The sequence below is a fragment of the Aplysia californica genome, unplaced genomic scaffold, assembly GCF_000002075.1.
Source record: "Aplysia californica isolate F4 #8 unplaced genomic scaffold, AplCal3.0 scaffold00337, whole genome shotgun sequence".
In the NCBI taxonomy this organism is placed as follows: domain Eukaryota; kingdom Metazoa; phylum Mollusca; class Gastropoda; order Aplysiida; family Aplysiidae; genus Aplysia; species Aplysia californica.
The window spans coordinates 247149-262630 of NW_004797607.1; the positions used below are offsets into that span (position 1 = coordinate 247149).

The following is a 15482-nucleotide window of genomic DNA, read 5'->3' on the forward strand; positions in this document are numbered from 1 at the left end:
GATATCTTCCTGTAGCTTTCTCTATTTGTTGTTGAGGATTTGCTTCTTTTAGGTTGCCAGTCTTCCCATTGGCGGACTTCCTCCCTTGATGTTCAAGCTTTGTGATCGAGATGTCTACTATACGTTGGAGCAGCGACAACAGATTTTGTTTAGTAATGCTGAATTTCTTTAGTATGATTTTAATTTTGATGATTCCTCCCTTGTCTTGGTTCCTTTATAAATGTGTTTGTACATGATGTTAATGATTATGCCTTGTATGACCATGCAATTTTTGTAGATATTTTTACGCAATGCTCAGTGTGTCTTTATGATATTTTGATGGTCTTTATATTATGTTCATATATTGTACTATTTATGTATCATACTGAAGATGTCATGCCTCATGAATCATCGGGTCAATCTATCTTTCTGGGATCGGCCTTTCTAGGCTCCTTTACAACTGTACCCTTTCCTTTTTTGGTTTTATTTTTTATTCCCCTGGAATTCTAAATGAAGCACAACACTTTAAGGTGTGGGGGTTTTTTTCTTTTCTTGATGAAGAAGCAAATTTCATTCCTTTGTCGCATGTGACTCTCGGAGTCAAACCATTATAGATACTGATTGATGTTAGGAGTTTTATTCCTATCTTTTTCATAAACAATTCTTCAGTACATTTTGGGATTTTGTCCTAAAATAACTATTTTGGATATACATAGGAATAATGTTAAACTAATTGAGCTATTTACTTTTTAGGAAGACATGATCGCATGTGTAAGTGTCTGGTCTGAAAAAATATGGTTTCAATAGATAGAGACAGAATATTCACGCCACCGAGCTTGTCTTAAGGTACAATGGGTTTTTTTAACATCCTTTTGCTTGTTCATAAGGTCTATTTGAAAGCATGCAGTTTAAGAAACAGTTGGGACAAACTACATACCTTTTGTGCTGTCTCCTTGTCTCTCTTCAGGGCGCAGAGTCTTTGTCAAGCCCTCAAATTGTTCCTGGTAAAAAGATAGGTAGTGGGGTAAGGGTAGAAGGCACACAGCCCACAGGTGTAGATGTGTCGCAGAAGTCAAAAGAGGTCAATAGGTCTTGTATTGGAGAGAGACCAGGCAAATCCGAGATTGGTACTGATGTTTCAATTGGTCAAACTGATCAAAATGCTGGGCTGCCAGAGGATAGTAGAATTCCATTCGCAAGAACGAGTATTGAAGAAACGGTCAGCACAACAATTAGTACTGATAAGGGCACAGATGCTGAGACTAAGCAACCAGGATTGAAAATGGACAGTACCCAGAGGAAGTTGGTGGCAAAGCCTGGTGACTGTGGCGGGCAAACTGCTGGAATTGCTGCTAGTGTGGACTCGACAAAACTTTCCCAAAAGGGAGAAGGCTCTAATAGTGCTCGAGACGCTGGAGAGAACAGCGATAATGGAAATGTGAATGATGCAGGCAAACAGAAGAGTATGAAAGCTTTCGAGCAAGAGATTGAGTCCAGAGGGTCTTTCGAAAAGTCGCCTACACCAAGACATGTTGAAAAGGCATCGACAGAGCACAGTGCTGGAGAAATTCCCAAAGCTACCCAGAAAGGACTTGCTGTACATCAAAGTTCCAACGAGGTGCATGCACTGGCCCATGATGGTCCCAAGGAGACTGTTTCAAACGAACCCATTGGTGTGGTAAACAAAGGTGCTGAACGACACAGTCCACAGGCAGTTGTTAGGTCATCAGGAAAAGAAGTGTTCAAGGGTGAGAGTCAGGCAAGTGATCCTTGCAAGCCAACTGTTCCCCCCAAACCAGTTCATATACAAAGCAAACTTGCCAGACAGGAAGGTTCAGCAAAGACAGATGTTGCTTCAGATCAAAGTGGCAAAGAAGCCAATGCTCGGGCTTCCGCGTCCGTAGCCAAAACGGATGGAGGAGAGACTGTTTCACACAAAAATGTCGGCGGTTCAAGTCCAGGAGTCAAACAGGAACCTGGGAAGAGAAAAGCTGATAAAACACAAACATTGGAGGATGCATCGAGTAAAGATGTGAGTGAGGAGAATACCATGAAGGACATTGGTAGTGCAGAAAGTGTGGATGCCTATGAAAGAGTTGCTCAAGCAGTGAGGAGCATTGGGAAAGGAACAAAAGCAGAGGCAGAGGCAGTAGCACAAAAGTCTACTGGTTCTTCCAGCCCTGGAGTTAAACAGGTTACTGAGAGGAAAACTGTCGGAGATGCACAGAAAATTGATGAGACGTCAAAGGGAGGTGTCTGTCAAAGGAACACAGAAAGGAACATCACAGAAGCAACAGATGAAGATGTAGAAGATACTATTTCACAGAGGACTGCTGGGGCTTCCGGTGACAAACTTAACGAGGTGCCTGGACAGAAGCTGACAGATTCAACACAGAGAACAGAGGGTGTGTTGAGGAAAGAAACGAGTCAAGCGGATGCTGAGAAGGATATTGCTTCCTCTCAAAGTGGTGCACAGCTCAGACTTTCTCAAAGAGTTTGTGTGTCAAACGACAAAACAGAACAGAACGATGCACAGAAACCTGTAAATGTTTTAAGTAATGATGGCAAGAAGTCTGTTGCGCAAAAAATGCCCAGCATTCCATCTAACGATTCCAAACACACAACGTCTCGACCAATAAGTCAGAATTCCTCTGAAGGTGTTGACGAGGGTGTTTCCCAGGATGTTTCAGGTAAATCTGTGGAACACACCCAAGAGTCTGCATTACTGAAAGTTTCAGATGATTCCGGTAAGAAAGCAAAAGAGGATGTTACACAGAATGTTTCAATTGAGAAGAAGAAAGACATTGTTACACAGAAAGTTTCTGAGAATTCCAGCAAGAAGACGAAAGAGAATGTAACACAAAACGTTTCCAATGTTTCCAGTGAGAAGAAGAAAGACAATGTTACCCAAAAAGTTTCTGAGGATTCCAGTAAAAAGACGAAAGAGAATGTAACACAAAATGTTTCCAATGTTTCCAGTGAAAAGAAGAAAGACATTGTTACACAGAATGTTTCTGAGGATTCCAGTAAGAAGACCCAAGAGACTGTTACGCAGAACATGTCCAGTGTGTCCAGTGTGTCCAGTGAGAAGAAGAAAGAACATGTTACACAAAACGTTCCCATTGTTCCCAGTGAGAAGAAGAAAGAGAAGGTTGCACAGAAAGTTTCTGAGGGTTCCAGTAAGACTACGGAAGAGAATGTTGCACAGGCAATTTCGCATGAATCCAATGAAGTTGTCAATCAAACTGTTACATATTCCGATGGGTCCTGTGAAGCCACCATGCGAACCACCTCGCAGACACGATCTGACATATCAGGTGATATCCCAGGGGAACCTGTTTCACAACACATGACTGGTAAAGATGATAAACAGGACTCTTCGTACACAATTTCTGATCAGCCAAGTGAAAACACAAGACAGATGGCTGCACAAAAAGGTACTCATGAGTCCAACGAAGATCTCAACGTGATTAGCCAGCAGAATGTTTCCAAAATGTTAGGGCCAGATGGTAAACCATTCACTGCACAGAAAGTGTCGACAGCGTCTGATAAGGGTGATAGGTCTGGCGTCGGACAAACAACGCCTGTTGTGCTCTCCAAAGAAACGCCATCTGCTGTCCTGGAGGAAGAAGCTGTAGGTTCAGAGCAGGTTCCTGGAGCAAATGTTGCAAATCTGTCACAGGAGCGTTTCAAACATGAGATGAATTCCAGCTCAGGTAACAAGGGAGATAAAGCGATTGCACCAATTGTACCAAATAATTTTGCTGATTCTGCTGAATGTGCAGAGCAGACACAAAAGCAAAGTACATCTGGCTCCAAGAATAGGGCGGAAGAAACTGTTGATAAACAGACTCCTGCAAAAGTCATGAGAAATGAAGAGAAGTGTAGAGTTTCTCAGGATGACAGTGCTAAGCCTGATCATGGACCAGGAAAGATGTTTTCCCTAAAAATTGACGGTGGGTCAGATAATGGTGCTGGAGTGTTTTCTCAGGGACTCAGTGATGACGCAGAGAATGATGGTACGCAAAGTGTCTCTCAGACAGTTACTGAAAATGTCAAGGGTAGAAAAGATGTTGTAAAAGCAGTTGTTGATAACGCTATCAGCGAGTTGCAGAGTTGTGATGGTAAAACCTTTGTTGAAAATGTAAGCAGTGACCCAGGGCGTGATCATGTACAAACGCTTCCTGACAGAACTGCTGGTGTCTTTACAAGAGACAATGAACTGAGACTCGATGAAGTTGTTTTTCATGGCACCACCTCTGATCCAGTTGTACATGTTGTGGATGGCAGAGTAAATGATTTTAGTGGAGGATCTGGAAGTGTTGATTCTGTCTCTGGACTTCGAGACGACACGGTTGCAGATGTCCGTACAGATGATGACAAAATTAGAGACCATATTCAGTCTTTAGAAAATGCAGAACAAGCTGAAGCTCTGCCTAACACAACGGCAATAAGCACCGATGCGGAAGCGAGAGACAAGTTCTCTTCTCCAATGGGAAATGATCTCAATAAAGACCGTTCCTCATGGGACTCTACTCAAGACACAGAACTTCCAGAAGCAGCGCAAAGTCGGGAGAAAGATGTCGGAATGACTACCCGCATCAGACCGGCTTCTGCTTATTCTGACGCCGAGTCTCTGATAAGCCTTGATTATGAAAACCTCATATTTGCGTACACCAGTAATATGTTAAAAAAGTTCTGGATTCCCGAGGTGGAGAAGCTTCAGCACCCTAGAAAAGGAACGATGTTGGGTTTCCAGGAAGCTTTGGGCAGTTCTGTACTCCCCCGTAATATCTCAGTGCGTCAGTTCCACGAGGAAGAACCTGTGAATATCACAGACGCCTTGGCCTCTGGTCAGATTGACGGCCGAAGTGGCCGTGTGGTGGACATGATGTCTGGCGGGATCCTCCGCCTTGGGGAAGCTATGGATCAGGGTATTGTCCTGGTGCAGTCTGTTGGGGATCGGATGTTGGAAGAGCACGCGTTAGGCTGCCTGAGGCGAGAACTTGGGGAAGGGCTGTTAGATCTGGTGGTGACAGGTGGTACCAGTGCCTCCATCAGAATCAGGGATAAGAAGACAGGCCTGGTTATGACGGTCGCTGAAGCCATCACTGACGGTCTTTTCTGTCCGGAGAAGGCACAAGTGAAAGACACTGTCAGTAACAGATGGCTATCATGGGAGGAATCGAAGCATTCGGGACTAGTGATCGATGCTATGCCTTTACCTCTGCACCGCACTGTCTTGTCTGCCAAGTTCCACCCAGCCACAGAGACATTCCTAGACCCAACTCGTGGAGGTACTCCGGGCTTGAGCTTGTCAGAGATGGTCGAAAGAGGTTTGATAGATGTCACGTCGCGGGAAGTTTTCGATGTGAAGAATGACAAGTGGCTCACTCTCGAGGATGCCATGTTTCAAGAGCTGGTGGATCCACATGGTAACAAGTACCTCCACAATGTGTTTGAGCAGCCCATGACCTTTTTAGATGCCGTGCAGGCTGGTCTGATTGACTGTCACGCTGAGGTTGAAGCAGACATCTCGTTCACAAGCTTTGATGGACATGAGACTGATGAAGACAGTATGTCCATCTCTGATGTTGGAAAGTTCCCTATGACTGTCTACGATGCATTAGAGGAAGAAATGATAGACCCAGATACCAGCGAACTTCTTGCTGATGGGGAACGACTGTCCTTTGAGGTTGCTTTCAAACGAAGTTTGATCACTTCTGACAGGACATACGTTCTAGAAAAGAGCAGTGGCTTAATGTATGACTTCAAAGAATCCATGGAGATTGGGATGGTGGACATTGTTGAGGGGACAGTGATTGACCCAACTTCTGGAGTGAAGTATCCCCTCCTGAAAAGCAAGCAAATGGGCATGGTTCGCAACACTCCCACACCATTCATGGAACTTCAGACTGCAGCAGAAATCGGGCTTCTGGACTTAGATGAGAAGCGTATTTTACATCCACAGACCCGTGCAGCTATGACTATAACACAAGCCATGGCAGAAGGCATCATTGACCCGGCATCTCGATTGACTGAACATGAAGGAAGAGGCATCAGCCTGCAGGATGCTATCACGGATGGGTTTCTCAATATCGACACTCTTGACCTCCTTCTCCCAGGCGGGAAACTTCAGTCCATGTCTGACTGTCTGGGCATTCCCAGGTCCCTGAACCCAAACCGCAGGAGTTCAATCATTGGCAGAAGATGCAGTTTGACTTTAGACGAAGCCATAAACAGCGGTATGTACGATCCCGTTTCAAACTCTATGATGTCGAGAGAGGGCTTCATGTCCCTTCCGAAGGCGTTAAACGCAGGTCTTATCCACAACGATTCCTTGGTGAGGGATCCATTTAGTGGAGATATCGTTTCACTGAAAGAAGCTCTGGACAAACGATTACTGGACCCCGAGTCAGGCAAAATGATTGATTCTTCTGGCATTCCCATTGCTCTCAATTTTGCCCTGGAAAAAGGCCTGATTCTCAAATCGAAAGCTCCCCTGCATTTGTCTTTGTCCGAGGCACTTGATGAAGGTCTGTTCAACGTCTCGTCCAATCAGTTCGTCAATCCAGATAACAATGAAGAAATTGATTTCATCACAGCTCTCGACATGGGTATCGTAGATGTTGATCTGATCCGTGTGAGGAACACACGCACCGGGGAAATTGTCTCACTGGAGGCGGCAGTTGATCAGGGCATAGTGAATGTGGACGAAGGGACCTGCGTCAACCTAGTGGATGGGGAAAAGTTTAACATTGTGGACGGCATGGACAAAGGCATTATCATAGATAGGACCAGCCAGCCTGCTGTATCTCTGCTGGAAGCCATCGATGAGAGTCTTCTTGACATTTCGTCCTGTACCTTCAAGGATCCCGTGGGTGATTTCTGCATGAATTTGAAGGATTCTTTGGAATCGAATTTCATTGACCGTATGTCAATTTCTGTGAGAGATATCAAGTCTAGGACTCTGCTGACTATTGATGGTGCTATCAGCAGAGGGCTGGTTGACTCTTTAACGGGCTCATATAAAACAAATGAAAATGAAGAGGGTATTTCCTTCCAGGAAGCTTTTGATAACTGTCTCATCTTTTCGGATGCTTTCGTCCCTGACAAGAGTCTGCTGGAAGCTGTAAAGCAGGGTCTGTATAACTGGAAATCTGGGAAGTTTATCGACCCTGCCACCGGCCGAGTTCACACACTCCGAGACATGGTCAACGAAGGCTTCATTGATCCGGACACTATGCTGATATTTGACAGCAGCGAGAGCAAGCTGATTTCTTATGATGAGGCTGTGGAAAAGAAGATACTAGATACCAAAGTAGGCATGGTCCTAGACACAGAGACAAATGAACTGTTGAATCTCCGTGAGGCTATGGACAGAGGTCTCCTGCAGGAAAACATCAAGAACATCGCATTGTCCATGCAGCAGGCAGTACACGCTGGCCTTTTACAGAAGAACTGTGGAAGGATCATGGACCCGCTGTCCCGGAAGTCACTGTCAGTGGAGAAAGCCATACAGATCGGTTTAGTGGACGTGACACAGCTGCTTGTAGCTGTCAATGACAATGGAAAGTATCTCTTTCTCGATGATGCCATCCATGAGGGTATCGTGTTCGTGGATGATGACAAGCTGGTGTACTCCCGTACCACAGTGTCCCATGACTTTGTCTCTGCTTTTATGCAAAACATCCTCATTGAGATTCCGAAAGGGGGTTTCCTTCTCGGGGATGTGCTGTCCTCAGGGTTGTATGACGAAGAACATCAGCGCTTTGTTGACCCCTTCACCGGTCGCAAGTTGACGTTGATTGAAGCAGTTCAGAGTGGGGTTATCAATGAGGACAAGCCTCAGGTGGCTGTTCCTGACTTGGGCATCTTTTCCCTGAGACAAGCCATTGATAAAGGACTGATAGATCCCCACACAGGCAACTACATGGCTGCCAGCACGCCATTCTCACTCACAGAAGCTGTGGGCACGAGACGTTTGCTCATCGCCCAGCACACGCAGACAGAGGAAGAGTTTCGGAGAAGTATGTCATCCCTTGGTAGTTGTGAGTTCCTCCCTTCTCCCGTGTCCTCCAGGTCCTCAGTGGTTGCCCTGTCCAAAGACACAGAGAGTTCAATGGACACAGACTCCGTGGATTCCAGCCGCAGAGCTGTGGACAGCAAAGCTGAATCGCGGTCTCTGAGTGAGATGTCTAGTGATGACGAGGACAGCACACTGAGCTGTTCCAGCCATGTAGAGAACGTTCCACTTCAACCACATACACATTCCATCTCCATGCCACAGGATATATCAATGGACGACCGTCTTTCTCAAGACGGGAAAACATTCTCATCTCAACGTAATTCTAGGTCCTTCAATGTTGATATGAATGTCCCATTTGATGATAATCTTGATAACAGAAAATCATCCCCTGGCCGAGAAAATGGCTCCACTGATTCCGAGGGAAACATTATTATCTCCAAAGAACACAAGGCTGGCCGAGTGGAGTTCAACTTTCACCATTCTGTGGATGACTTTGTGGACGAGGCTACAGACATGTCCAGTGGTAGTCCACAGGCTTTTAGAAAACTTCCTGAAAGCCTGGATGTTAGCTTTACTGAGAGTGAGGCATCCTTACCCTCCCTACCGATGACATTAGAGGGGGAGGGAGAGGAGGAGATCCCCTCTGTCGCCACCAGAGCCTTCCACGAGAGAAGTCAGAGTTCATGCAGCGACAGCATTCACAAAGACCAGGGTGACCAGGTTGAAGGTCCCATGAGAACGGAGCGAAGTCACAGCACAAACGATCTAGAGTCTCATTTCGGAAGCTACGCCGCCTCAAGGAGGGAAGAGTTACTCCGAGATCTTCAGTCCAGGTGGAGCCCTCCTGCCGATGAACTCTCCGCGTCTCTCGACTCACTCCTGCAAGATGCCATTAGAAAACAGCTCATAGAAGAGAAACCCATGTCTTTGTTCAACACTATTGACAAAGGAGTTTACGATGACATTAGTTCCTTTTTCTGTGACCCGGAGACTGGGCATATTTTAACTTTGAGAGAAGCTATTGGAGCAGGCCTTCTTGATGAAAGTGTTCGAGAAGTGATAAGCTCCAACACAGAGCAGCCACTGACATTAAAAGGTGCAATCGAAGAAGGTATAATTGATGCTGAAAAGGGAAAATTTTTAGACAAACGTACTGGTACTGTACTGACATTGAAGCAAGCGAGGGATGTTGGTCTGATATTCAAGGAGAAATACAGCCCAAGAAATACTGTAGAGATTCTTGTTGAAGATGTCTCCGAGGGATTGGGCAAAAGAAAACTTGAGGATGCCTTCAGTAGTGGCATTTTACATCGCTCCAACTCTCAGGTCATTGATCCGGACTCTGTTCAGGGCATAACGCTCAGAAGGGCGGCAAGCATGGGCCTCATAGACCTTAAGAGTGGTGATTTCAAGAACCCACAGACTGGAGAAACAATGTCTATCGCAGCTGCTGTTGAGAAGGGCTACATTCTGAGTCCCCAAGGTCTGTCTCTGTACAGCGCTGTTGACCAAGGCTTGTACTTTGAAATGACCGGTAAGTTTATCCATCCAGCCACTGGAGCTATCAGATGTCTAGAGGACCTTATAACTGATAACGTCATTGCTGTTCAACACCCTGAGATACGGGACTTGAGCCAAGAGACCATCATCTCCCTCGGTGAGGCCATAAAGAAAGACATAGTGGATTCTCAGGAAGGAATGTACGTACACCCCAGCTCACACGAGAACATCAACTTTAAAGAAGCAATATCTGCTGGGCTCATCATTAGTACAAGTACTCGAGAAGGTCTTCATGATCCACAACGATCTTTGTCACCTAGCTCTGGACAGAACCGAATGAGGCAGAAATCACCTTCACCTCATCGGAATGGAAAAGGCTCAAAATTATCAGTAAACAATGGTTCCCAGATGTCATCGCCTACAATTATGAAAGATGATGAAAAAGCTAGTAGCATGCGTTCTTCTTCAACATCCCCAATGAGAGATGGAGTCAGCAGTGTATTGAGACCAACAACTAAAGTTATTCAAAGTTCTCTCACTGTTCCTGATGCTTTGCCTGGGGAGTTGCCCACTAAGTCAGGGCTAAGTCAAGTAGAAAGAAATCGCAGTACATCTTTGTTGACAGACCAGAAGGTGGACACAAACACTGAGGGCGTGCCTAGCTCTTCTCAGAGGACGCCATGCCAACGTGTCAGTGGTGATGAACATAAGGGCGCAAGCAGTGAGGCCAAAAGAGATGGATCTGAGCTGGCCACGCCTGGCCAAAAGAGTAAACCTTCCTCTTCCAAAGAACCAAAGAGTTCGACGCCTCGGACCAAAGCAAATGACCCCATGCCTGGTACTGAAATTAAAGACCAGGAGCTCAACAAGACTGTATCTGGTAACAAGACTGCAGCCGGTAGTCCTGCTGCACCTACAGACATTCCATTCAGTCCGTCAACTCTGGTGGACGGTCATGACTCAACCTTTGATGATTCGTCTGCGTCATTGAACCAGACAGCTATTTTCGTTGCAAGAGGTAAAGACCAAACTGGTCAGTTAAAAATGCCCGATGGTGATTCATCAGTTGCAGGAAAATCTCCAGAGAAGAAAGAAAGTGTGTCCAGGAGCACATTGCCAAGAGTTGATGGTAATGGGAATGTTCCGCAAATAGATGATATTCCTGAAACAACAAATCTGCCGGCGAAGAAGGATCCTTCCAAGAGTGATACATTATCTACACAGGGTTCTGGTAATGTGCAAAGTACTGATGTTGCATCAAGCACAAAGACAGATGAAGTTGATTCTGCAACAAGGGAAACCAGGGATGGCAAATCAAAGCCTTCTTCTGAGCACGACGACAAAGTGCCAGGGTCCCCAAGCACACATTCTAAAGAACCAAAGATTTCTGGGGATATGTCTTTAACACACCAACTGTCTTTTGACAGCAAACAAGGAAAAGAAGATAAGGCTGGGTTGTATGACAAAAGTGACACAGCTATCCAGAAAATTCAGAGGCGCTCAAAGGCTGGGGATATTTTGCTCATCGAGGAGGATGAATCTAAAGAAGATGCTAGTTCTCTTGGCGGAGATCACCAGAATATTGTAGGTAAAGGGCTGGCAATAAGAGCTGGGTTTGTCCCAGAGGAAAACTTGTCACATACTGGCGATGTGAGGGACACTGAAAGAAGATCCCATCCAAACATAGCTGCCCACTCAGCAGATTTGACTGGTTCACAAGAAAGTCCTGTACCGAAAACCACAGATCAGATACTGAATGGCCATGCTAACATTGGATCTGACAGCGGTGACAAGGACCAGGAAAGCTGGGAACAAGCTCAGCAGCTGAAAATGTTGGCAGATGGGTTGGGTGAAAATGCACAAGCAAAGCTTGCTGGAAAGGGAATGGACATGAGTAAATGTGTGGCAGTCAGAGAGTCTGGCAGTGAAGACAAAGTGACATCTCCCTTGTCAGGAAAGGACCGTGCTGATGACAGAACACGCTCGGGCTCCGAAAGTCCTTCCTCGGGTACTGACACAAAGAGGAAGGTGGACATTCCTACCGGTGACGTGCAGCTACAACATGAAAGAACTGCTGATCAGAGAGAACAAGTCAGTGGTCAGAAAAAGGAAGCTCTTCATTCCACAGGAAGTTTAGACAATGCCAGGGAAGATCCTGACAGGAAAAGTATACCAGTGTCACAAGTTAGTGAAGATACAGACACAGGTGTTCATATCTCCCTGGAAGTGGACACATCCAGTTCAGGCAAAGTAATGACTTCTCTTAAGAGAGACTCTGTTCCTTACCTTGATGAGCCAGATATTGTTCCAGGTGGTAGCGATAGTGCTCCAGGGGCACTGGCAGTGAAAGAGAAGGACAAACGAGGTCATCTTATCCCTGAACAACAAGGGTCATCTGTAGATCCTGTTTCACTGACAAAGGTGAACAGCTCTGCTGATAGCAGTTTATCTGATGTTAATGCAGTGTCTTCTGTGGCTGCTGGTATTGACGAATCTGAAGATTTCCCAAGACCTGTAACAGTTGGACTCAGCAAGCCACGAAACATATCAGCTGTTTCGAACACAGTGTCAGAAAGACATCAAGATGGACATGAAATACCTGAAGATAAACAGGTTGAAAAATTGTCTAGTGATAGTTCTCATGCCTCACATATTCAACCATTCAGTGCTGCAACTACGAGCGGGCAGTCAGCACCGTATGAATTGTCAGATGGTGAAGATAAGTCAGAAGAGAAAGACTTTGAAGATAGAACTGATGAACAGAAAGAAATTCAAAAGCAGGGGCAACATGCCACCACTCAAGATTCTGTTTCGAGATCAGAAAAACCAGAAGACGAGTTGGATACCAAAGATAGAGTCGATATGGATGAGCAAAGAACAGGGGAGGGTGAACCATCATCAACTGGTGCCGTTCCTTCAGCTCGTAAGAAAACTGTGAGGTTTGACAGTGAGTTGGATAAATATCATGAAGATAAGCTTTTGTCTGCCCTGGAGACTGGGCATTCAGCAGTAACAGTAGCTTCTGACCATCTGACTGAGCCTTCTATCCCTAGCACAATAGGAGAAAAGATGGTCCCTGGTCAGAATGCTAAGACTAAAGATATGATGGATTTGAATCAAGACCCAAGGAAGCAACCTGAAGATTCTAAGGAATGTAAGGGAATTGTCAAAGTGGAAGGTACAAAAAGAACTTTGTTGGTGAAAGATGGAGAGGCTAACGTGGAAGACAGCTCTCGCACTTCTGCGCGTAATGAAAACAGTCCAAAGGAAAGAGGGCTCTCAACTGAAACGGACTTGGGTCGTGATGAGACAGTGCAACCAGACTCTAAAAAGGTCAGTGGAGCATCGACTGAGAACTTACTTCCCACAGGAGGAAAGAGTACTCAATACCTTTCTAAAAGCATTTCTGCTACTATGGAACTTGGTGAGGAGAGTGGTGTCTCTCAAACGAGACAGAATGAACAGGATGATAATGAAAATTTCAAAACAACACAAAAGTTATTGTCTGGTGCAGGTAATCCAGTAGCAAAACAAAGGGCAAAACAGAGCTTTGAAAATGAAGAACCTTTGGCTGGTCGTTCTGAAGCTGTCTCTGTGGGCCAAAAGGTCAGAGTGCACACTCTCCCAGGCGAACCCATTTCTGGTACTTTGGATGAAAGTGACGTTTTCTCTCCGGCTAGACGTGGACAAAAGTTGACACCACAAAATGAAGAGAGCTGTCAGGAGAACCTTAGTGGAAAAGGTCTGGAGGAGGTACGTGATGCTCTTCCAGGAGAAAAATCTGTACCAGACGGATCATCTGAAAATGTGTCCATATTGAAACAAAGGACACCGGAGCCTCCCAGCAATGAAACATCGATGACAAGTTCAGTTTCATCAGATGGAAAGACCGAAAGCCGTCAATTATCACCAACCAAAGACACACCTCTTGACACTTCGTCAAAATCCTCAAAGTCAGGGCTAAGAGTTAGATTCAAAGATGTATCCCCTGAGGTAGAAAGTGTCCTTACCCCCGATTCCGAACCCGGTGGTTTAGATCCTGCTGCTAACTTAATGGGTGGTAGTGACTCCAGAGGGCTGGAGGAGGGCACAGGAAAAGAAGCAGGGGCAATGAGTCCATCAGAAGCTCTTAGACCAGGGCTTAGTCTGATAGAGCATCTGCAGCGGGGCGGGGCAGGGCGTGGCGTGGAGCTTCTGTCTCCAGGCTCCCCATCCTCCCCCTTGGACGACCGAGAAGCTGGAAGTCCAGAGCTGGAGGCACTGCGGCTCACAGACAAACTGTTCAAGCTCAACCTCAAGGCCGGTGTGGCCGCGCGGGATAGACGCAAGGTACGCCACTGCCTCATGACTCATGATGAGCCTATTGTGCGTTTGCCTTGTGTGTGAACATCGTCATGACGGTCCTGCCACACTTTTGTTTTGGCTGTTGCTATGAGACCATAGATTGCATGACATGTGCCCTTTGACCTGCACTGTTTGGGTGTGCTGCGATGTGACCCCCTATGTCATGTGCTGACTAGATAGCCATGCTTGCATTCCGTCGGTCTGGACGTCTTGTTTCCGCTTGATGTGGATTCCATTTTTTGCATCGTGAAGCAAGGATTTTTTATTTGCATGAGAAGATTGATCGATTGAAAATGGAGCAAAAAAAAACTACCCCAACTTCACGGACTGGGTAGGCAACAAGGCGTAGTTTGTAGCTCGTGTTATGATGATTTGCTCTGTAGATGTTGTGTGCTAACAGGTGTGTGCTCTTTGTGACAAAAAGAGATGCCAATGTACTGGTGCTCTATATAATCTTGCAAGCGCCCTGTTTAGTCAATATTTTGCTTGAATATTGTGTGAGTTACTTATCCTCATTCCTCCTCACACTATAATAACCTGTGTCCTGCTAACCACCCATGAAGCCCTTTAATTAAATCCCCCCCCCCCCCCCCGCTGCGTGGGTGGTGTTTGGAGGTCAGCATTTGGCTGAAAGTAGTTTTGCCTTAAGCTTCGATACTCATCATCTAATTGTTTGCGGATAAATGCAAAGTTCACTTGCAACGGGGAAGCCATGGGAATGAAGCCATTTTCTGTTCTTTTTGTAAGACAGTAAAGTGCATTGATACTGGATGTGGGTAAAGCGTTACTGTATCCTATTTAAAGCATTGCACACTTATTGAGTTAATTCATCCAGGGTCGGGTCAGGTCAAGACATTGGGCAAACCTGGTTTAATTAAGCAAAGGAAAATCGGCTTGAATAGACTTTGGCCTCTGCAGATGTGGTCCCCAAGCAGTCACTCTGCAATAATTATAACGAATCAGTGAACATTGTTTTTTTAGAACCAAGTTCATATTTGAACCTAACATTTCTTAGGTGACGTTTTTCATAATTCATGTGCAAGTAGAGCTCTGGGGTTATACTACTGAGTTGAAAATAGATTTCTTCAAATTTTTTCAGAGATGATTTGATTTTTTCCACCTTCATTTTCACTTCTACCTAAAAAGATGGCCAAGCTTGACTTGGGTTGATTGAGTCGCATTGTACCAGACAAGGTTCAGCTCAGGGAAAATAGTGTTATGGTATTGTTATTTTAGTGGTAGAGGCGGACAATAGAAAATCTCCTTACCCCCTTCAGTTTGCTTTTCTCACTGTGCAAATCAAAGGTGCCTAGCATTGTCAAACCACATACAGTTGTTTAATACAGTCGTATGTGGAGGAATAACCTTCATTTTTTTCTTTTCCCTTTTCATCAGTAAGTTAAAATGATTGCTATGGGTTTGTTAAGTCCCCTATTTTGGTTGTGGCAGTGCACGAGAGTTCCAAGGATTTTTGTGTGATTTGCATTTTTTTTTGTCACCTGTAAGTCTTTGTTTTTTAAAGCACTTTACTTTTTTATGTCTGAATTTGGATTTTTGAAGTATCTGAGTTGCAGTTAGTTTGACCATTTGTGAATTTGCGTGCACGACTGTGGTCAGTTTTTTTCCCAAT

The 15482-nt window shown here is 45.3% G+C and overlaps 1 protein-coding gene across 1 annotated transcript in view; it reads left to right on the plus strand.

The window, feature by feature from the left end:
* LOC101864076 overlaps positions 1-15482 on the plus strand; it is a gene marked incomplete in the record, with an annotated part of 143197 nt that overhangs the window by 58914 nt on the left and 68801 nt on the right. The window contains 1 exon segment of the mRNA XM_035970909.1: positions 947-13837. Coding sequence (XP_035826802.1) covers positions 947-13837 — 12891 coding nt within the window.